Source organism: Porites lutea, chromosome 2 (genome assembly GCF_958299795.1).
Source record: "Porites lutea chromosome 2, jaPorLute2.1, whole genome shotgun sequence".
NCBI classification, from domain to species: domain Eukaryota; kingdom Metazoa; phylum Cnidaria; class Anthozoa; order Scleractinia; family Poritidae; genus Porites; species Porites lutea.
In genome coordinates, this window is record NC_133202.1 from 50681051 (window position 1) to 50703867 (window position 22817).

The 22817-nt window shown below is 39.2% G+C and overlaps 1 protein-coding gene across 1 annotated transcript; it reads right to left on the reverse strand.

Moving 5' to 3' along the window:
• Positions 1–7754: 7754 nt before the first annotated feature.
• On the reverse strand, positions 7755–19883 carry LOC140927163 (ATP-binding cassette sub-family C member 4-like). Its single transcript, XM_073376813.1, has 6 exons — positions 19353–19883; positions 16637–17019; positions 13390–14660; positions 10977–11547; positions 9381–9517; positions 7755–8865 (listed from the first exon to the last, which is right to left on the reverse strand). The coding sequence occupies exons 1-6, from the start codon at positions 19881–19883 to the stop codon at positions 7982–7984; spliced, it is 3777 nt and encodes a 1258-aa protein (XP_073232914.1). The 3' UTR covers positions 7755–7981.
• Between the last annotated feature and the right edge of the window lie 2934 nt (positions 19884–22817).

The following is a 22817-nucleotide window of genomic DNA, read 5'->3' on the forward strand; positions in this document are numbered from 1 at the left end:
AGCACGAAAGATGCGTAAGAGTTGCACGAGGCGACAGCCGAGTGCAACTCTAGCTTCTAGAGTGCTCTCCAAATTTCCCAAGTGCATCCATAACTCGATATACGCACAGCTAAAAGCATGAGCAAATTCTTTTATAACATAGCTCACAATAATGCTTGCTTTTTGATTAACTGCAAAATTCTTGTAACGCGCGACACAATAACAAACGGTTCTATTGGTTGATTACGAACACGCCACAATCGTCTAGTTTGAATGAAAATATTCTTTCTGTAAAAGTGAGAAAGAAAATTTGCTTCTTTATTCGTTAACGATCAATGGAAACTAAGCAGAAACAAAGGTAAAAGAGTCTTAAAGTTCACCTAAAGTTAAAACTAACATGTTCATAAGAAGTCGTGGAGTATGGTTTGGATTTGCTGAAAAGATGTTTACGTTTTGCTCGGCGAAATCCAGAAAACATGTTTTTAGCGAAGACGACTGTCATCCTTCTTTAAACTTATATTCATTTACGAACATTGGCTGGTCATTACGACTTCTTGAGAAGACCTGGCAGCAGTTGTTTTTGTGAGTAATAAATTTATGTCTTCTTGTGTAATTTGTGTTGTTATTGCGATAGAAATTTTCCTGCTTCAGTCGGATTGTCCAGAGATAACAAAGTGCACAACAAATTTAAAAACAACAATAAAAACGGAAATTTTGCCTTTAAGTGTTGTTGATGACCAGTTGGTGTCTATTCTGTTCCCAGTGAATGTCTTTCGGCCAAAATTTGCTGCAGCTGGTCTTCGACAAATTTGCGAACAGCGCGCAACTTGCGAGTTTTTTTTTTTTAATTCGGCTTTATTTTTGCACCTTGTTGAATCAGGACCTAAAAGGTCAATGCCGATAGAAAAATTGGGCAGTTCTTCGCTGGTTTCTTCCATATTTTAAAGAGAAGGAAAAGTGCACTTCAGCTTGAACGACGACAACTTTGCAGCCAGGTAAAGAAAAATGCTCACGTCATCTTATTTACGCACGGGCGTGCGTAAATAAAGATTTTGTTCATAGCGGCTCAATAGGACTTATATAGGGCAAGCACGCGCGCTATGTTATAAACCCTATTGTTGCGTAATAAAAGAATTGCTCAGTTCAGATTTCTTGGAAAAAATTGTTGGTATTACAAATGTAAACCACTCATCGTTAGCCTTCACACTCCGGCGCAAACAGACACCTTGCGATAGAAACTAAATAGTGAAATTGTATTCCCAGTTAAAAATTCAAGACCCTGAAAACCATACCGAATTCAGCGGCACAAGCCGTTTAGGCCGAATATGGGAATGCACCCCCCCTTTTGGGGGATTCAATGATACTTTTAAGAATTTCTCGATATCTTTACACTTTGCTGGCTGTGATCTTTCAACTTCCAAGGGCATTAAAAAACGACTGGGTCACTATTACGAAAATTGGAAACCCCTTCCAGCCTTTCCCTTTTGATGATGTTGTAAGGAAAACAATATTTTTTTAACAGTAAAATGAATACACCTTTGCCTCTTAAATATTATTATAACATAGCGCGCGTGCTTGCCCTATATAAGTCCTATTGAGCCGCTATGAACAAAATCTTTATTTACGCACGCCCGTGCGTAAATAAGATGACGTGAGCATTTTTCTTTACCTGGCTGCAAAGTTGTCGTCGTTCAAGCTGAAGTGCACTTTTCCTTCTCTTTAAAATATGGAAGAAACCAGCGAAGAACTGCCCAATTTTTCTATCGGCATTGACCTTTTAGGTCCTGATTCAACAAGGTGCAAAAATAAAGCCGAATTAAAAAAAAAAAACTCGCAAGTTGCGCGCTGTTCGCAAATTTGTCGAAGACCAGCTGCAGCAAATTTTGGCCGAAAGACATTCACTGGGAACAGAATAGACACCAACTGGTCATCAACAACACTTAAAGGCAAAATTTCCGTTTTTATTGTTGTTTTTAAATTTGTTGTGCACTTTGTTATCTCTGGACAATCCGACTGAAGCAGGAAAATTTCTATCGCAATAACAACACAAATTACACAAGAAGACATAAATTTATTACTCACAAAAACAACTGCTGCCAGGTCTTCTCAAGAAGCCGTAATGACCAGCCAATGTTCGTAAATGAATATAAGTTTAAAGAAGGATGACAGTCGTCTTCGCTAAAAACATGTTTTCTGGATTTCGCCGAGCAAAACGTAAACATCTTTTCAGCAAATCCAAACCATACTCCACGACTTCTTATGAACATGTTAGTTTTAACTTTAGGTGAACTTTAAGACTCTTTTACCTTTGTTTCTGCTTAGTTTCCATTGATCGTTAACGAATAAAGAAGCAAATTTTCTTTCTCACTTTTACAGAAAGAATATTTTCATTCAAACTAGACGATTGTGGCGTGTTCGTAATCAGCCAATAGAACCGTTTGTTATTGTGTCGCGCGTTACGAGAATTTTGCAGTTAATCAAAAAGCAAGCATTATTGTGAGCTATGTTATAAAAGAATTTGCTCATGCTTTTAGCTGTGCGTATATCGAGTTATGGATGCACTTGGGAAGTTTGGAGAGCACTCAAGAAGCTAGAGTTGCACTCGGCTGTCGCCTCGTGCAACTCTTACGCATCTTTCGTGCTCTCCAAACTTCCCGCGTGCATCCATAACTCGATATACGCACGCTAAGCATGAACAAATTCTTAAATATTACTAATATTCCCTGGGTAATCTTGTGCTAAAATTAAAAGTAATGCTATCCGACAATTCATAAAAACCGACCAGCCCGATTTTAGGACCGAAAGAAAGTGAATGCTCAAACATTGTGAATCCGAGGAAAGCAACATGTGTTGACGGTGTGCTTGCGTGGCTCCTTAAACGTTTTCACGAAGAACTGTCTGTGCCAGTATAGTGCAGTCCAAGTATCCTACCAGTTACAAGCACGCTTTAGTCAGCCCGGTACCCAAGGTTGATAATTCAACGGATATAAACAATAACTTTTGGGCAGATTTCAGTTTTACCACAAGTCGCCAAGGTACTCGTGAGGATCCAGCTTAAGCTAAGCCTAAAGGACTTAAGTCTTAATGCTTCCCAACACGCTTTTACGGCGGACAGATCTACTATGACTGCGATTGCCAGCATCACACAAGACTGGTATAACGCTACAGACTCTGTAGTCCATATAATGGCGTGCATGTGGTCTTTGTAGACTTCCGAAAAGCCTTCAATCTGGTGGATCATGGCGTTCTGTTGACTAAACTCGCTGGTATGGGTATCACCAAGAGCTACCTCTGGACACAGAGCTACCTATCAGGAAGAACACAGCAGGTTAAGCTCCCGGGAGTCCTTTCCGGACATGGTGAGGTGATTGCTGGTGTACCCCAGAGCGGTGTCATTTCTCCTACACTTTTTATTGTGCATATCAGTTATATTGAGCACTGCATCCCCAGGGGAATACCAGTATCCACTTGCAAGTACGCTGATGACTGCACCCCATACGAAGTTGTCTTTAAGGACTCTGTCAGTGAAATGCAGGATGCTGTGACTCACTTGGAAAGATGGGCTGTGCAGAATAAAATAAAGCTGAATGCTAAAAAGACCAAAGATATGTGGATCACCTTCAAGAAGTCCTGTCCAATTCCTGCTCCTATTAATATCGGGCCTACTGAACTGGAGAAGGTTTCAGAGTTTAAACTACTGGTTGTATATGTACAGAACGATCTCAACTGGAATACACATGTCTCAAGTATTGTCAGCAAAGCGTGTAAACGGATCCACTATCTTAGGGTCTGTAGAACAGCCCATCTCCCCAGGGACATTGGTCTTACAACTTACATCACTAAGATTAGACCTGTTTTACAATATGCCTCGCCTGTCTGGGGAGGGCTGCCCATTTACCTCGAAGAAGATCTACAGAGAGTACAGAATAGATGTCTAAATGTCATTGGTCTCCCTAGGGATACTGTTGAGTCACTTGTAATCAGGCGTCAGAATTGGACGAGGAAAGAATTTAAACGTATCCTAGAATCAGAAGCACATCCTTGCAAACGTTTTTTAGACAAGCCAGTGGATCATGGCCATAATCTAAGATCTTGTAAGACTAACCCAGCGTACCTCAGAATACCTGTATCACGCACTGTTAGGTACAAACAATCGTTTATTCCTAGAGGTGCTAAATTTAACTTAATTTGATATGTATATACAATATGTAGTGTTTTGAATTTTTATTGTAATATTACCGTAATTCTTATCGCCAAAGGTAATAAGTAAAGGTATTATTATTACGTTCAACCCTTTAGGCGTAAATCTTTTGTTTTAAAAGGACAGCAATATCGAGCGAAGTTAAAACATGCCCTGGGGCTGTCGTCCATATCAAATTTGTAATGGCTTTCTTTCATTTCCCTCCCGAAGTGCGACAAATTTTATGGGCCTTTCGGATGACAATTGTGAAATGGGAAAAGCGACAAAAGAATACGATCTAATAGAAATAATAATATGCTTTACATGGTAAAAGGTGAAAAGAAACTATAGGAGAGAAAAGAAAAGGAAAACATTTGCTATTTTGTATGGACTGACTCGAAGCGTTTATGAGTAAGTTCTCATAACTTGCCAATCGTTTAGTAACATTTGAAAAATGCTAATAATTGAAGCAGGAGAGTTTTGTAGCAAGGAACTTACGCAGTGCTTTATTTATTTGTGCAGTTGAAATGTAGCATACATCACTAAGGAAAAATGATTCTCTCGATTTCAGAACATTTGCAATAGCTATCTTCTTCCTTGCTGTAAACGGGAAAACTATATTTAGTTACAGTTGGGAAGTGTCTTCAGCATGTTTCCGGGGCCCCTCAGTGTCCACTTCTTAAAAAAAAAAAACGGTGGTGCTCCTGATCCTAACATGCATTTGAACGTCACGAGGCGAGGAGAGACCAATTTGCGAATTTGTTTTCTATCCAACCCTCGTATTTTGGACATCTCGACAAGCTACAATTTTTTTCCTTACTGGAACCTGGTTACTGGCTACTGATTTACCCATTTCTTGAATTTGGCAATACAATATATAAACAAGTAGGTTGAGTATGATCGTCCGGGTGAACGTAGTCCTGAATAGGACTGTTGTTGACAATGACTGATGTTTCGACAACCTGTGCGGTGATCATCTTCAGAGTCAAATATTTACATCCACTAGATGAGATTCGACCTGAACAGATGAACAGCAGTCTTCGAGAACCAAAAAGCATTCAAGACATCAAATCAATCTAAATCTAAAAACCTGAAACACTAAACTCCTGTCTACAACCTTTACACCTTCCTCCCACCTGCAATGGTAACCCTATCTGAAGTCCTTAGTGCAAAGGACGGCGGATTCTGTTTGTACACGATTTAGTTGATGATGACGGTTATAGTCTTAAATGTTTTTCAGGGCTAAAGAAGGTCAAGGCTGTTTTTTTTTTTTTTATTTCTTACAGTGTTTCAGGGAAAAAAACTTTTTTAACGCGGCTTCAATACCAAAAGCAACTGATATTTTTCCTGGACGGAACTCACGAAAACTATATACCCTTCAAAGCCCCATAAGCTAACAATCAGATATTATTCGCCAAATTCACGAAGTCAAAGTCTGTGACGTTTCATAAAGGAGGACATTGCAGTCAAAAAATGCAAGATTGTCTACATTTAAAAATTTCAAAATTCACACTTCTAAGTGTAAATGGTCCCTTGCATTTTAGATTAGTCAAGGTTTGCTGGTTACCCTTCGACTACTTTAAACTGATTTAATTTCCTTTAATTTAACTATTTTTAAAAAATCTTGACACGCTGAATTAGAATTTCGAAGCAAGTTAGGGAAATGTGAGTTCTCATAAATTTCTACCTATCTTTAATCAAAACAGGTGGTCTTACTAGAGTTTAGTATTAGCTAGCTCTATCAGTATTCAGTACTAAGACTCACAACTAACCTGGCTCGAGGTTGATCATCTCAAAGTCCAAAATTTCATTAAACGAGACGGGGAATTTAAAGAGGCGGGTGTTAAGTACAGAATGTTACTGGACCGTTTATAACAAATATGATATAATCTAATTGGTGGCTTCGCGATTGGCTTCTAATCTCTTCTCAGAAACTGACACATTAAATTTGTTGTTTCCATAACGACAATAAACTTTAAGATAAGCGCGCCTAAAAAATGTTTTGATTTAGGCAAGATCAAAAACTAATTGGAAATAACGTTCTACTCATGATAAAACTTCCACAATTTAGAGCTTTCTAGAAATTTGCTATCCTAACCTATTCATTCATGAATACAATCGAAACTCCAAGTGCAACCACCTTTCATAAGCGACCACTTATCCAAAACACCAATAAGTTTTCCCAGCCAGAGCCTTACAGCTGAACCTCTCCTTAACTATCATTAGGTTTTTTTCCCATTTTTTTTCCCTTTACCCGTTCTCGTTCCTCGATACCCGTTCCCCGTTTTATTATCATCCGGAGAACATTCAAAGTGTACTGTAGTTACAGATAACAAATTGGCAAAATGACTAAACTAGCAACAAATTAAAAGGTAGTCAGTAAGACTGACCACGTGACTTCCCTTAGAATAAATACAACTTCAAGAGACAGCCAAGCATCATCATAAAACGAACTACTATTAATAAATCATGGCCGGATTGCAATTTGTCGTTGTTAGTTCGGGTTATAAATAATAATGGCCTTGATTTTTTAACTTTCTTAAATTCTTCCAATTTTTAAACGTTTGTTTCTGCTATCGGGCATGTTCTGTCTTGAAGAAAGTCTAGGCTAATTTCCTTTAATAAATATGTTTACAGCAAAATACTCGGGGCGCTTCGCATATTATTAAGGGCTGACATTTATTAATTGGATTTCAAAATCAATTTCAAAATTAACATTTTTTTTATTGATCCCATAAGGGAATGTTTACAGCAAGGGAGGGTTATACAAGCAAGACGGTTACCTTAGCACTCGCATATCTCTCCTTCGTCTAATTTAATTTTCATTTGATTGTCGTTGTTTTCCCTTTTGATTTTCTTCTTTTAGTCTAACCCTGATTAATCTAACATGTTCTAATATTTACTGTAACTCTGTCACTGACTTTGCGTGCATACTTCTGTTTATACTTCGTTGTGATAATTAGTTGAGGGAGCCTGTTCCTCATAAGCCCTGTGGTTTCCCTTAGGCTTTTTAATTCCTCGCCATTGACTTTTAATATTTAGATATTTTTAGGGTATGATTTATGGCAAAACAATAAACTTGAACTTGAACTTGAATTCATGAAGATACAGTAATCCCGGCGCCAGGATAGAGGGTGGTAACCTTGGCTGCCTTGTAATCACTAGCCGACCGGAGAGAATTGTATCTTGTGGGCTTTTATGGCCGTGCTACATTGTGCATGACTAGTTGCGTTAAAAATTGGACTGAAAATTTTCAGCCTTAGTTCAGTTTTTCCAAATATTTGCGAGTTTCATTGCTTTCATCCCATCAGTCCTTTTAAGGGCAAGGCGCCTGCAAGAATGGCAGGTATCGTAAATAAGGTCTACTCACGGAGCAAGGACGCTGGAAGCGACTATGAAAGGCGGGAAAGTTGGCGCGAAACTCACGTCCCGCTTTGGCTTTTGATTGGATGTATCATTTTTTTTCACGTAAGAAAAACATCGTTGACTTCTCTCTGACTGCTAGAACTCGGTTGGGTACAAAAATTTACTACAAAGCTAATTAATTTGCGCTGGCATGGGCAACGTCCTTGAAATGTCAGCGCAATAAGCCATTTGCACGATGACGTCTTGTTACTACTAAGACCAGAATTCATATCGTATTTTCTTTCAATTTTAAATTTGGTAATCCCAGAGAGATTTGAATAACAAAAGCCCTAATTTGCAGAAGAAAGCAAAACCCTAAAGGATTGTGGTAGTAAAAGTAAAATGTCTCCATAATGCAAATGGTCTATTATGTGGGTGGAGGACAGTTTTATGTGGCTGCTTTTGTTACGTGTTCATTTAGCTCAAAATTCCTCCTTTTTTATTCAATAGCACATCAAACTTATCAAACATATGTACTTCCCCACTTTTTAAAACTAAAATCTTGTCACAGTCTCTAATTGTGTCTAAGCGATGTGCTACCGTGATAACCGTGGAATTTTTCAGTTTCTGCCTTACTATTTTCCAGATTGTTTGCTCTGTTTCTGGATCCACGTGTGCAGTGGGCTCATCCAAGATGACGATCTTTTTTTGCAGCAGCAGCACGCGAGCCAAGCAAATAAGCTGGCGTTCACCTACACTTAGATTTGCACCTTGCTCCAACAATTCATGATCCAGCTGACCCTCCAGATTCTCCACAAGACTTTTCAGCTGCACCTGTTCCAAAGCTCGCCATAAATCTGCGTCGTGAAACTGCTCCATCAGATCTAGATTTTGCCTCACCGTTCCACTAAAAAGGGCAGGATTTTGTCTAAGAACAGTTATTGCCCGTCGAAAGTCTCGGAGGTTGATACTGCCTATATTGATATTATCAATCAATATATCTCCACCAGCTTCAGGCATGCGCATCAGTGCCGCCACGAAGGAAGATTTCCCTGCACCCGTTCGGCCCGCAATTCCTATTTTAGCTCCTCCATTGATGTTTAGTGTAATATTCTTCAAGATTCGAGGACCCCCTGAATAGTACGTTAGGCTTACGTTTTTGAATGCGATACTTCCCTCATTTGGCCAGATTTCCGGGGGATTTCGTTCCACTTTGTATCCAGGTTCAGATTCTAGCTCTGTGTAGGTCATCACTCGCTCAACTGACGTCATTAGAGCCTCGACCTCCGTTAACTGACGGACAGTAAATTGCGTCAGATTCACGGTCTGGACTATGTAAACCAAAGATAGTCCAACTAACGCTGCAAGAAATGAAAGAGAAAATTATCCATCAAAACAAAACCGAAAACCTACCAGGGAAAACTCTAATCTCTCTGCACGCTTTTCACCCGCTCCTGATTACGTAACCTAACCAAGATTGATAAAAACTAAAAGACAGACAGGGAAGACTATACACGATCACTAAGCTGAGTTAATATATCAGCATATTTTTCTAAGTTTTGGGACATTAGATCGAAGCATAAAGAGCAGCACTGTTAATGTAGGAAAAGAAACAGTCTCTTGCCCTATTGTTGAGATTGGAAAAATCCGACCAGATTTAAAAGCTCTGAAACGTTTTCCTTGCCATTTCAAAAACTTATATCATTTTCGATGAGGCTCGCTAAAGTCTACACAAGCTTCATATCATCTCATCTCATCTTATCTATTCCAATGCATCGCATATTGCGTAGAGTGGATGGAATCTTAAAAAATGAACCTCACATATAGACATGGAATAATCAGTTCCGTTTCTCATTACATGTACTAGTGAGTTTACCAGCATCTTGAGACACAAAAACGGCAGCAAGAGCCACAGCACATGTCAACAGAGCAGAGAGACAATCCAAGCGTACACCAAGCCAACGCTGACTGGCAAAAACCATAATGTATGACTGAGTATGGATATCTTGGTACCTAAAAACAAAACAATAATATGATTGTAGTTATAGACCTTCTTTTTGTCGTATGTTTAGCATACCACCACTCGGTCCGCGGTTGTGAAAGCTCGGCAGAAGGGACTATGTCAGACTATTTGTGTTATGCAAGAAGCGATCATTTGCCGAACGAATGCCAAACTTCTTTAGTTTAGTTTCGTAGAAGATTCACTTTCTGTCTACTAAGAAAAATAGCCAGATAGCTCTGATGCAACACATGCATCCTAATTGAATTCTCTACAAAAAGCTCAAGCAGAGGAAACTAAACAAAAACGCTTAGTTTCTAAAAGCGAAGAAATTGTACTGCTTGAAAACTGCGCCGGATTCAGATAAGCTTTTAAAATTCATACTTGGTTTTAAAGTTAACAATAGTAAGAAAACAACTCTGAAAGTCTAGTTTATTCAAAATAAAGACATTAATCAGGGTAGTTTTCTTTCGAAAAGTACTGATTGTTTTTCAGTTTCTTTGTACCGAAAGGAAAACAAACTTTTTTAAAAAATCTTTATGAAACTTTGTAAGCACCTGGTAAGTTGAATTGAAGACTACATGCGTGTAAAACCCCCCTTTTGGTTTGATTGAACGCAGTTCATATTGCTGAAAAGTGTTCAGAACGAAAAACAAGACTTGAACTGAAGTAAGCAACAGTGACACGATTTCTGTTTGTACTGTTCGGTTGGCAAGTTTTCAAAACTGCTTGGCTACTCGCTCCACCGTACATCGCTTCGATTTGTTCGGTTATTTTAACGGCGGCTCCAAAATCCGTTTCCTTGGAATAATTTTTAACCGTGGGCTAGTTTATGACTTTATGATACCCTAAAATGCCTCCATTTTTCGACACAATAAACATCGCTGACTTCATTCTTGTTCTGAATAGAAGTTTGGAAAACAATAAATTCTTAATTTATGCAGGGCAGTGGCGTGGCTCAACCTGTTAAATTTTTAACCAATGAAACTCCGTTGCTTGTCTTCGGTAGCCAATCAACAAGCGAGAAAAATTATTGACAATTAACATTGCGCTAGTTTACAGAAGTCATAACTTTGTTTTGTTTTCTTCATTTTTATCGCCAAATTGGACTTTTTCTCGCTTTTGTTATTGTGAAAAAACAAATTGACGCCAGTTTTTTATTTTTCTGTCGTCAAGCTGGCGTCAATTTGTTAAATTGAAGACCTACATACCAAAATGCCGGCGAAGAGAATGCAGAGATCGGTCGTTTTAACAGGGGTACTCTTGACTACATCGGGATAGTGTTGTAACATTATTGTATATGAACTAAGTCCAAGAATGTCCTGTTATTGGCATTGGGGGATTAAATTTAAAAAAGGATTCGTGCACTCACTTTATCCCCTACAGAGTAAGCTTAAATCATGTACTCATTTAACTCGGGGTCATAAACTTAGATAATTAAAGAAAGATTAAACTGCATTAAGTGTAACATACCTGCAAAACGCATCCATGAAATTTCCTTCCCTGTTTCTTGTCCGAATCGTTTCCAGTCCATCGAGGGTTTCCGAAAAATGAGAATAGACAGGGCTGCGATTAATCGACTCCAATCTTTTTAGTTCGCTTGACGTCTTTAGGTAATATCTTGAAACAAGTCCTGCTAACACAGCTATTGGCATAACAGCAAACAGAAGCCAAGGGTTTATAACAGTTGGTAGAAGAATTGAGGTGAACATCAGCAAGGTCCTTTGGATTGCTCTCAGAAACGTCTTGGGTAGTACTTCATCCATAGCTCCAATATCTTTAGAAAACCGATTCATCATTCTTCCCACGGGATTTGAATCAAAGAAAAAGACCGGTGCTTGAAGTATAGCCGCCACCATTCTATCATGAAGACACTCAGAACATCGTAAAGATAGCAGATAGAAGCCAAATGCTCGAATGAAGAGAAATATGAAAGAAGCCCCTACAAGGGAGCCATAGATGATCAGGTCTGACTCATTCGTTTGATCTCCTGGACGTTTCTTTGTCAGACGTGACAGCCACACATCGCAGTAAACCATGATTGCTAAAAATAATATCAGAAAAATAATGATAGCCTTTTGTATGATATGAAGATGTGTAGTTCTCGGAGGCTGTCACCCCCTTATTCGGCCTAGGACCTCGTTGCATAACACCCTCCTCGATAGGCATAGTTTTCTTTATCGTACTCAGCGCCATTCAATATTTCTTAAATACTTAAATACATAAACATGATACCCTCATTATATCTTGTGGAGCTCATCACAGACTGTCTAAGAAAATTTCTCTCTTTGCAAAATAGGATATATCATAGCAAAAACACAATTCTATCGGTTCGCACCTTGTTTTTGCTCTCTCCGTACTATTGTGCGAGTATAGATCTGCTGGTTCTTCCACGAGTCACCATTATCTTGCTCTTAGGCGAGGTTAGATGCCACCCCTCTCTCTTCCTTTCTTTTACCTTGCGTTTTTGCTATAATCCTGGCAGTTAACAGTCTTTTTTATTCATCAGTCACTCTTTTTGGAGTGTTTTACTGCTCAAAGCAGGCGACGATCTCATAACGACGCTACTGTAAGTGAGCAACACTACCTATCGCTGTCCTTCCCGTTTGCCGCCATGGAAACATTTTACGATGACAGCCTAGCCATAATGCAAAGGCAAAATCTTATTCTTATTCAAAACTTTTCTTATTAGTGAGGGGAAATTCTAATTACGGTCGGAATTTGACAATAAAACCAATCTTGTAATTTTGACGGAGCAGTCTGCACTTTCATAACAGCCGTCACACATCACTTAGTTTTTACGTGGACATTTAATTACACTGGGTTCACTTTGGTGCATAGCCAGCGCCAGTCATGGACACTTACTCATTTTCACCTCGCTAGGTAACCCCTAAAAAGAAAAGAGATTTGGGTAAGGATATGTTTCTTCACAGACGATGCGGAGTCGGACGCCTTGATCGTAAGAAAACAAAAGTTGCTTGAGCTACTTTTATTTTTGTAAAATGCAATAATAAACTGACTTTCTGGAATCTGTTTTCCAGCACATCCGTCAAAAATTAAAGTATGGATGTCCATTCAAAGTCATATTATCACCCTTAGCGAGTTCTTAACATTATGGAATGAGGCTGAGTATGATGTAAAAACATTTTCACATTAAGGTGGGCGTTATCCACCCAGGCCGAAGGCTAAGGACGGTTTATGATATATGAAAGCTGAATTCAATAATTGTTCTATTATTCATTGAAATATTTTTATTTTCTTAACAACCTTACTTCTTCGTGGAATCTCTTCAAAAACTTTCCTTGTTTCTCGTCACGGTTTATTTTTTGCTGTAGAAAATCCTCAAAAAGCAGGAGACCTCCATCGAGCTATTTTTTTGACGTAGTCGTATCGGTTGTATATTACCTACATCTTATAGAAAATAACCACCGGGTGGTTATTTAACAATTATTTCTCCAGTCCGAATGGGCTCTGAGTCAATAGCACATGAGGCCGAAGGCCGAATGGGCTATTGACTAAGAGGCCATGAGGGCGAGAGGAATAATTGTTTTAGTAAAATCCAAGTAGTTGGTCAAAAATATCGAGAATAAAACATTTTCAGCTACTTAAAGACAGACTTTAATCCTTTTTTGCCGCCAAAAAGCTGGCGCTTTTCGCTACTAGTGGGCTATAACATATAGCCTAGTACTAGCTCAACCAATCAGAACGCAGCATTTATAATAGAACGCTAGTTGGATTTTACTAAAAAGAATTATCTGACGGATTTGAGCTAATCAGAAACGAATATGAATAATAATATGAATAATTATGAACATAATAATAAGTGAAAATCTTAGTTTTTCCCGTGAGGTGATACTGTATAATTTAGGTCATCTTAAGGCCTCACCTTGACTAATAAGAAACAAGCAGATTGCTGTGATGATTGCCAGCAAAGGTACTCCACTTCTAAAGTAGTTCCAGTAGAGCCTTGCGGACACCGCTCCGATGGCTTGATCTTCTTTTGATAAAGAGAGACCCCGCACTTCATTGGGTACAGGTCTACCACTCATGTCAGGAATGTCATCTTCGTCTTCACTTTTCTGACCGACAATATAATCCGATTCGTTTTCTTTCTCTTTAATTGATTCAACAGTTGTATTCAGGATACCTCTTTCTTTTAGCTCAGTGAAACTTCCCTCACCCAGCATTCGGCCTTTATATAATACAATAACGTCATCGGCTTCTCGCATGACCCGTTCCTGATGAGAACTTACTAATCGGGTTTTCTGTCCGAGTAAGCCTTTGATGCATTCTCTATAAATGTGCTGAGCAACTTTAAAGTCTACAGCACTTAAGGGATCATCCAACAAGTAAAGTTCTGCTTCGGCGTAGACTGCGCGTGCTAAACTTACTCTTGCCCGCTGGCCACCACTAAGCACCACGCCACGCTCTCCAACGATCGTTTGGTCACAGTCTGGAAACTTCTCGATGTCTTGAGTTAAAGCACATGCTTCAATGACTCTGTTGTACTTAGCTTCCTCGTACTGTTCGCCAAACAAAATGTTTTCTCTAATAGTTCCAGAGAAGATCCAGGGAATCTGTGGCACATAAACAACAGTTCCTTTGTAGGTTATGGCCTCGCTTCGATCTGGTACCTCGCCAGCAATTGCTGACAGAAGAGTAGATTTGCCACTGCCCACTGGTCCGGTTATAACTGTTAAATTTCCTTTTTCAACTGTGAAGTTTATATCTTGGAGCACTAATTCGTCGTCTAGGCTGATCTGTCGCTTTTGCTGGGTAAAATTTGTCACGCTTACGATATTACTTTGTCGAGGAGCTGTTAACTTGTGAGGTAAGAATTTTTCTGCTCCTTCCTGCTGATACATCTTGGCGTTATTTGATTCAAGGTTGTTCAACAGAAGGAAGTCTCGTATTCGTCTCAGTGAAACATAGGCGTCATAGGATTGGATGAATGCATAGGACAGGTCCCCACAGAAGCTCATTCTCAGCAGATTGATAAAGGAGAGTAACGTGAAGACGTTAACTGGTGTCAGGGGCTGACCAGTTAGTACAAGAGTGATGACAGTGACAAAAGTCGCCATTGATGATGAAATGTATTGGAGAGCAGCAACGCCCGACATAACAGCGCTCTTCTTACCGATCAAATTGATTTCATCGCTATAAATAAAAGAAGGAAAGAAGTATTAAAACACTTGCTTAATTTCTTCAGTGGCAGCATGGAGATGTCTCTAAGATGGGAATTCCACCCACTGCTGATACTTGCCCACGCTTTACCTTTGATTTCGAAAGTTGTGACCCGTATTATGCATTTAAATACTGCTTGCAGAATATTTTTAAACTACGCGAACCGGCACAGGAGCATTGCAACATGACGTGTTTTATGCTCAGCCCAGAAAAGACAAAAATCCCAGGAATTTTTCCACAACGCCTGAAATTACGACGCGCAGCATGCCATACAGGAAATTGGAGAAAATGACGAGAACTACTTTGCAAACAATATGGAGCAATACATAAGGTTTTCGCTGGGAAACCTTTATTTTAGGGAGAGCTGTCAGCTGATGCCAAAAGGCTCGAAAATTTGTTTGAGTGCTATTAGCGACAAATCTAAAGAGGACATCCTGAAAAAGGATGACGTTCTGAAGCAGTACGAGTACAGCAAAGAAACGCTCGAGTTGCTAGTAAGAAAAGGAGAGCACCCGTACAAGTTGTCGCAGTAGGAAACGTTTTGTAGTGCGTTAAAGAAGAAGGGAATCAGTGACTCTGATTATGACCACGCGCAGAAGGTTTAAAAAGCTTTTAGGGCAAAACTTAGGGGCATTATCACTACTTTTACCTCACAACTGACTTGCTGCTTCTGGTATACGTTTTTGAAAACTTCCACAGTTCTGCGAAACTTAGCTTAACTTCTCAAAGCATCTATCAGCTGGCCCTTGCAAACAACTATATCACGCCGGCGAGCTTGAGCTGGGAAGCGCTTTTGAAAAAGGCGAACATTAAGCTGGAGATTTTCAAAGACAATTGCATGCACATTTTCGTCGAAAATGGAAGCCGTGCTGGTAACTCCCCCCTTGAGTGACGGAGGTAAGAAAATTATCGCAAAAAAGCTATAGTTAAAATCCTGTACTTTGACGCCAATAACGTGTACAGAGACGCAATACCCAGACCTAGTAGAAGGGCTTAAGTGGCTCAAAAACAGAACAGTAGACCACTTTTTGATCAACGACCACAACATCCTTGGAGACCCAGGAGCGGTCTGTTGGGTCGGGAAAAACGGCTGCGAAAATTTTCAAGAATGAGAGAAAGAGCCTCTGGGATGCTATGCTTAAAGAACGAGTTCCACGACTCATTCGAATGCTTGTCTCTGATTGGGCACAACAAATATTTTTGTGTCCAATCGGAGGCCATCATCGATCGCACTGCTTTCTTGAGTTTCTTATACGAAGGAGTTTACCTGCAGACTCGACTGTTCTCCATACCTGTCCTGCTCGTGCAGGAGAGCTTTCTTCGAGAAGAGTTTTTAGGGAAAATGGGTCCCACAAAACCGAAGATATCGAATAATTTAGCATGTTAGCAAAACAAATCAAAATGAAAGGTAAGATTTCTGTAGTTTATGTTGAAATCTCCCTGACGGTGCACAATCCTTTGATTTTGTTGACAATTTGTGCCGGAAAAAGAAAGCTCTTACAGCGGCGTTCACTCTCGCTTGCTTGAAGAATAGATCGAGAAAAGAGGAGGCGATTAATTCTGAACGCAACAGGATTTACTCCCGTAAGGTTTTTTTTACTTCCTAATTATCGACTTCGAGTATTCTTCAGGACATTTACTTTTCTGAATTGTTTCTGAATTGATTTAGTACGCGTGTTAGCGACGACCGGAAATACGTCTTCGGTATGCGGTTTGTTCTGATTAATTACTTTTAGGACATAGCTCTTAAAACCCTTTGTGCTAAATTTCGCAAAGGGGAACTTTTTTTTATAGGAAAAAGCAATATTTTTGCACGTGTAACTGTGTTTAAAACAAGTCGGTTTAGTTCCTTCCTGGACAATCTATCCAGGTAATTGTTTTGTAACGTTAGTATATGGTAAATAAAGTTTGTTTGTTTGTGTTTGTGTATTGTGTTAAAGTTTCCTTACCTTCGCACGTTTTTTATCTTTTCTCTGTATTCATCTTCCCATGCATTTGTTTTGATTGCGCGAATCCCAGTAACAACCTCTTTGATCAACGTGATCCGGTGATCAGAAAGCGCTGCTGTACGCAGGCGCAGTATAGCTCCAGCATAGGAAAATCCAGCGAAATATGGCATCAGCATACACAGTAAAAGGATTCCCATCACAACCTGCCATCCGATTAGGTTGACAAGTAAAAATGTTACGATTACGAGCTCCATAAGAGATCGAGCTCCCTCAAAAAACAACTGGAAAGTATCGCCCTCAATTCGCTGAACATCGTTTGATACGAGATCAATAACTCGACCGGATGAAAACCTAAGCAATGAATCCTTGCTGAGAAGAAGGGTCTGCAAGAAAGCACAAAGTTGATGAATCTATCTTTACATAAGGTCGTCGCTAGCAAGAAGAGCTCCGTTTTAACAACTTTTATGACAGTATATCGATACTTAAAATCCAGAGAATGGTCTTTTGGTTATTTCGCCACGTATGTGTCTTTGGGCACGAAAAGGACTGATGATGATGATGATGATGATGATGATGACGACGATGACAACGACGATGATGATGTTGAGGGTTATGAAAAAGATTATTTTAATGATGATGATGGTGATGGTAGTGGTGGTGGTGATGATTGCCATTGTCTATTCTAATGAAAACTTTGGAAGTGTTTAACTTTGATCTTTGTTGTCATTTTCAGTTCGGGTGTGAATAATCGTTTTAGGTGGCTCGTAGGTGGGTTTTCAGGGACTTTACCTCCCAAGTTTGTGCGTTGCCATAAACAAAAATTTGAACAATGGCCACCACAGCTTTATAAGACAAAGATGAAAATTTTTTATGATCAGTGTTGCAATGACATCGGAGCCTCATAGCAACGAAATGACGTCATTACCTATTTTACTTGCAGCCGTATTTCTCGTAGTCTCCTTCGCAGCCGTTATTAGGGTCGTCACTCGTCAAGCAAAGCGGAGGAGCGTTGCGTGACGAGTGACGACCCTAATAACGGCTGCGAAGGAGACTATATTTCTCGACACTGGGAGGGGTTTTCTAAAATCCTTCACGGGTGCTTTTTCTTCCAACAGCTGCCTCGATTTTCTTGAAGTTTGAGCGAAATCTATGACAGGGTTATCGAGATATTTTTGGGACAAATTTATGATCAGAAATTCAGCAAATTCTGAATAATCTTGATGTTCGGACGTTCTCTTACGAAAACGAAGCTCTCTTGAAATGCAAATTTACCTAATAGTAAAACCTGCTTGAAAAGATCACTGGGATAGCTTTAGCCTATCTCAGGAAAGCGGGATTTGATTAGCCTGCACTGAGGTGCTCTTGTTAGCGGTTTTTGTAAAATAGTTTGGTTTACTTTAACAAATGAGCAAACAATTTTGAAATCGTTCCATAGATCATGTTAAGATTTCGAGTTTCTCGTGATTAACCGTCCTTTTATATGACCTTTTAGTTTCAAGATCATTGACAACTTGTAAGGCAATAAAATAAGGGCTACAATGCTCTATTTTCTTGTTCGAAATTTCGTGTTTACTAGTGACAGCGTCTCATTATTCAGGGTATTTTCTCTAAGATTCATTTTCACGTGAACATCAGTACCCAACAAAACACTCAAACTTCACGTACATCGAGGCAGCTATTGGAGAAAAACGCTCCCGGGAACGATTTTGGAGAAAAAGCCTCTCAGTGCCAAGAAATACGGCTGCAAGTAACATGGGTAATGACGTCATTTCGTTGCTATAGACACTCCGATGACCTTGTAACACTAATCACAACAAATTTTCATCTTTATCTACAGTAATACAGCTGTTGCAGTCATTTTCCCAAATCTTTGTCAAGTGGCGACTTATTTAATACTTAAACTTGATAAGTATTGCCCCTAAAAAACCCTATGGAGCCACCATAAAACAATCGATTTTTCTTTTCTTTCCCCAGGACCTCTTCATGAAAACCCATACAAAAGGTTAGTAGCTGTCTTTTATTGTTGTTTTTCTGTTGTTGTCATAGTAACTATAAAAACTATACTGTTGTTCTCTTGTTTTTCTCTTGATAAGTTTATTCGCTTTAAGAAGAGGCTAGCTTGAGAACTAGCATTGGTAAATTGATTATATTGATTCAGCTAATAAAAATCATTCGTTTTGTTTCACTTTCTCAGCCATCGCTGACAGCGTAGTGTTTTTAAGGTAACCCTTGATTTACCTTTAAGTTCGGCCTACTTGACATCTTGAATTAAGACGGAATCCATCTTTAAATCTGTAATTTTCAGTGGACAAGAACCTCATACCAGAATTTTTGAACCTTTAGGCATTCATTTTTACACTCTTCAAGGGCCATAGATGTAATTAGTTATCTGTAATAACACCAAAGACAATTTCTTACGGGATCCCGAGAAAATGAACTTCAAATTTCACAGGAATTGAGAAAACACAGGTAAAATCGTCGTGCAAAAGATTTCATTTTGTGAAATTTGAGGCTTTTCAAGTTTGTCTTCTCGGGCTCCAACAAGAACCTTTTCGTCAGAGTTATTTCATACAATTTATTACATTCATAGCCCTTGAAAAATGTGAAAAAAAATGCAATAAGCTTGTAATTATTTTGATACAAGGTTTCTGTCCCCTGAAAATTAAAATTACTCAATTTCCTAATGGATTTTATCTTTATTCTTCAAGTAATTTACCTTCATATAGACTAATCCTTTAAGGGCGCTGCTGATTCTGATTCCAAGCACCTCACATCGGTATTCAAATTGGTGCATGCTAAGAGAACAGATCAATTCATTTATCCCCAATGCGGAAGCACAGCCGTAGAGAAAATAATTGTGTTGTAGCTTTGTAATCATCAGAGATTTTATAAGGTACCCAAGAAGCAATGGTTGGAGAATGCGGCAAATTGTGTTTATAATGCCAGCTGTAATGAGGACTACTGAGTCCTTCGCCGTTAGCATCTTAAATACACTTTTCCAAAGTTTTGGTTTAACATCCTGAATTCTGCTATTAGCTGTTTCTTCGGTCCATTTTGCCTGAAGCTCCTCTGTCAAAGACCAAGTAGTGTTTTCTTCTTTAAGAGGTAAAAGATCATTTTTATCAACAGCTCTTTCACTCCCTGTCTTTATAAGAATGTTGATCCATTGGAAAAATAGAGATGAGAAAAAGCTCACGCTTCCTGAGTGTTCAGTGCTGGTAATCTTTCTGTACTTATTGTTTGCCATTTTTCTGGGATCTAGGGAAAAATCAGTTTTCACTGTGGTTGTAAAAAAAACAAGCGAACTTTAAAGTTCAAAAGCCAACTAACGTTTGAGTTCTTTGTTGCCGCCAATACTCTTAGCGGACCTCGGAGAAAACATAAGTTTTAATTAGTTCAACGAGCTGATAAGGTAATGGTCTGTGATTAGTAGATTTCAATCCGTTTTTTTGTTTTTCTTTCTGTGCTTGAGGGTTCGTTTCTTGTGATCGTTACTGTGATTGACGACAGTGAAAAATACAATTGTGTAGTTAGTTTTTAAACTTGAGAGTTCGCGTATATTGAAAAGCACAGTAACCGACCAATATAAATCCATTACCATATAACTTTACGATTCATAGTTTATAATTGTACTAATTTTTGTCTGACGAAAAACCCAAACATAAAAATTGAGTAAAATTATGAGATCAAAGGGCGAGAACTAGCACTTGCACGTTTTCATAAAGAATTAAAGATTGAGACTCCTTTTTCTATTAGTCAGGTTATAGAGTAACGCTGCTTGGGTTTATGCACATGTCATTGGCTTCCCCCTGGGGTAGGACCCCAGGCCAGCCAGGGGGATTGTGAAATGGCCTGTGCAAAGTTGAAAATTTCCCCCAGGGGTGGGGGAATTTAACAAGGCAAAGTCGCCCGGATCAACTGTTTCTCAAAGAAAACTCCCCCTGATATCCGCCTCAAATAGCAAGGCTTCACTTGATTGATTCACTGGAATTTTAATGATACTTGTAGTCTGCATAAAGCTGGTGGAATTTATTGCGAACGGCTGTAAGCAAGGACTATAAAAGCACCCGTGAAACGAATTTGGCTATAAAGCCGCAAGAAGAATGGGAAAATTCCTTCGTCCCTTCGCCGCGACCCCGGGCAATCTAATCCTGCTAGCTATGCTTTCTATGATAGTTGTGGATAAGATTTCACTTATTCATTCATTTTTTAATTGGCATAGAGAATCAATATAATATTTTTATTCGAAAAACTCACGACAGGAAAAGAACATTTAAAGACAGATCAGTAACGGAGGTCAGGGAGACACTGATTTTAATATGTTTGGCACCTTTTCTCGCTTATTTTTCTGCGATTTGTTATGAGGAATGAGAAGTTTAAAAGAAAGATGAGAAAGATGGCCTACAAAGGTAAGCAGGATATAGCGCTGGAAACTGCATTTTTTTCTAGCCCGAGTCACCGTTCTATTCTAGTTCATTCCCAGTCCTCAAGAAAGACATCTGTAGGTCTCTATTTGAAGAATTCTGCGGCTCAAAAACGCGTAATTCACCGTCTCGATATTTACGAAATGGTGAAAGAGATAAAGCACGTGACGGGGAGTGACAACTCTAACAAAGGCTGTTTGGGCTCTTCTATGAATAACTTTATGTTCTCCCGGAAATTTCGTCGACCCTCCCGAATTTTTCGGTGGCATTCCCAATAAATGTTTAACTTCCCAAATTTTTTTTAACAATTATAATTAAAATTTTGATTAGAGATTTTTTGCAGCTTCTTGTTAATTATGTAACCCGTTAATTATCTAACCTTAGTTATTTTTTCGTTTAGAGGGTATCATGTTAACACAGAAAGACTGTCAAACTCTTTAAGTATATAAAACCGTTTTTTTGGTTTTTCAATCACCGATGAATCAGGCGAGCAGTGAAGGGACCAACCACTAGGGGGGTCTGGGGGCATGCTCCCCCAGAAAATTTTGAAATCTTAGTGCTCTGAAACGCCATTTCTAGTGTTCTGAGAGGACAAATTCTGTCCAAAATGTTCTCTAAATCAATTGTCCTTTTTATGCTTATTTTTACTGGCGTGACTTCGCGTAGAAGTAGTCAATTTTATTTTATACAAGTTGTGCGGTTTTTGAAATTGTTCTGGATATCATTTTCAGCTATAGTAAGTATCCTCTGTGTGGTGTCATTGTATGAGTATCCTAAGAATTCATTTGAAAATTTCAGAAATGTCAAAATCTGAAATTTTCCTATCCCGAACGCATATTGATCGAGATTCGGGATTTTCGAGCAAAATCGGAAGGACCCCGACGAGATCAGGATGATTAAAGAGTCTTCACAGACATACTACTTTTTATGGCCTCATTTGTGTTTAACAAGGTTAATTAAGTTTCGTTTTTTTCCTACATACTTCTTACGTACTTCTTTCACGTTTTCCAGTATGCAATCAGTGGAATGTGCTCTTAAAACTCGTTAACGTGCAGCGTAAAATACCCCTGAACTAATAAATGATGGGATCTGGTGTGAACTGATAGTGTGTGCCTTGCACCGGTACGGTTCTTGAGTCAATCCGCTGGGGATTGCACGTGGCCAATCGCACTCGAACTTCATGCTATTTTAGTTGGAAACGTTGCTGATTGGTCTTTTCATATCATGGAGAGTTCAGCCATTTTCAAGTGTCAAAATACATAGAATACAGCTCATACACTGGGTGCATATCACTGCATATATATTGTTTGATAACATGTAATATCAAATCTTTGCTCAATGTCCCGAAAATATCTCATATTTCCCGAAAAATTTCCCATGTTTCCCGATTCCCGGCAAAATCTCCAGATTCCCGGAATAAATTTGTTTTTCTCCCGAAACAGCCCTTGTTAGAGCTGTCACCCCCCGTCACGTGGGATCTTCGATTTTACAAAAGTTTGAATTCCCTCACCCCTTAACGTGTGTAGCCGGCGGGATTGTTACTTAGCGCTTGCAAAGATTTGGTAGAGGAACTGTGAAGCCGTGCGGAGAATGGGGAGGAGACCCTTTGAAATCCCGCCTGCCCGAAAACCATCATATGGTTTTTTTAATGGTTTGATCACTGAGGGCGGAAGGAAATTTTTGATTGGTTGAGAAAAAAACACGTCAATCAAACGCTTTTGGTGAGCTTACACGTCTCCCATTGGAAACGGTACCAA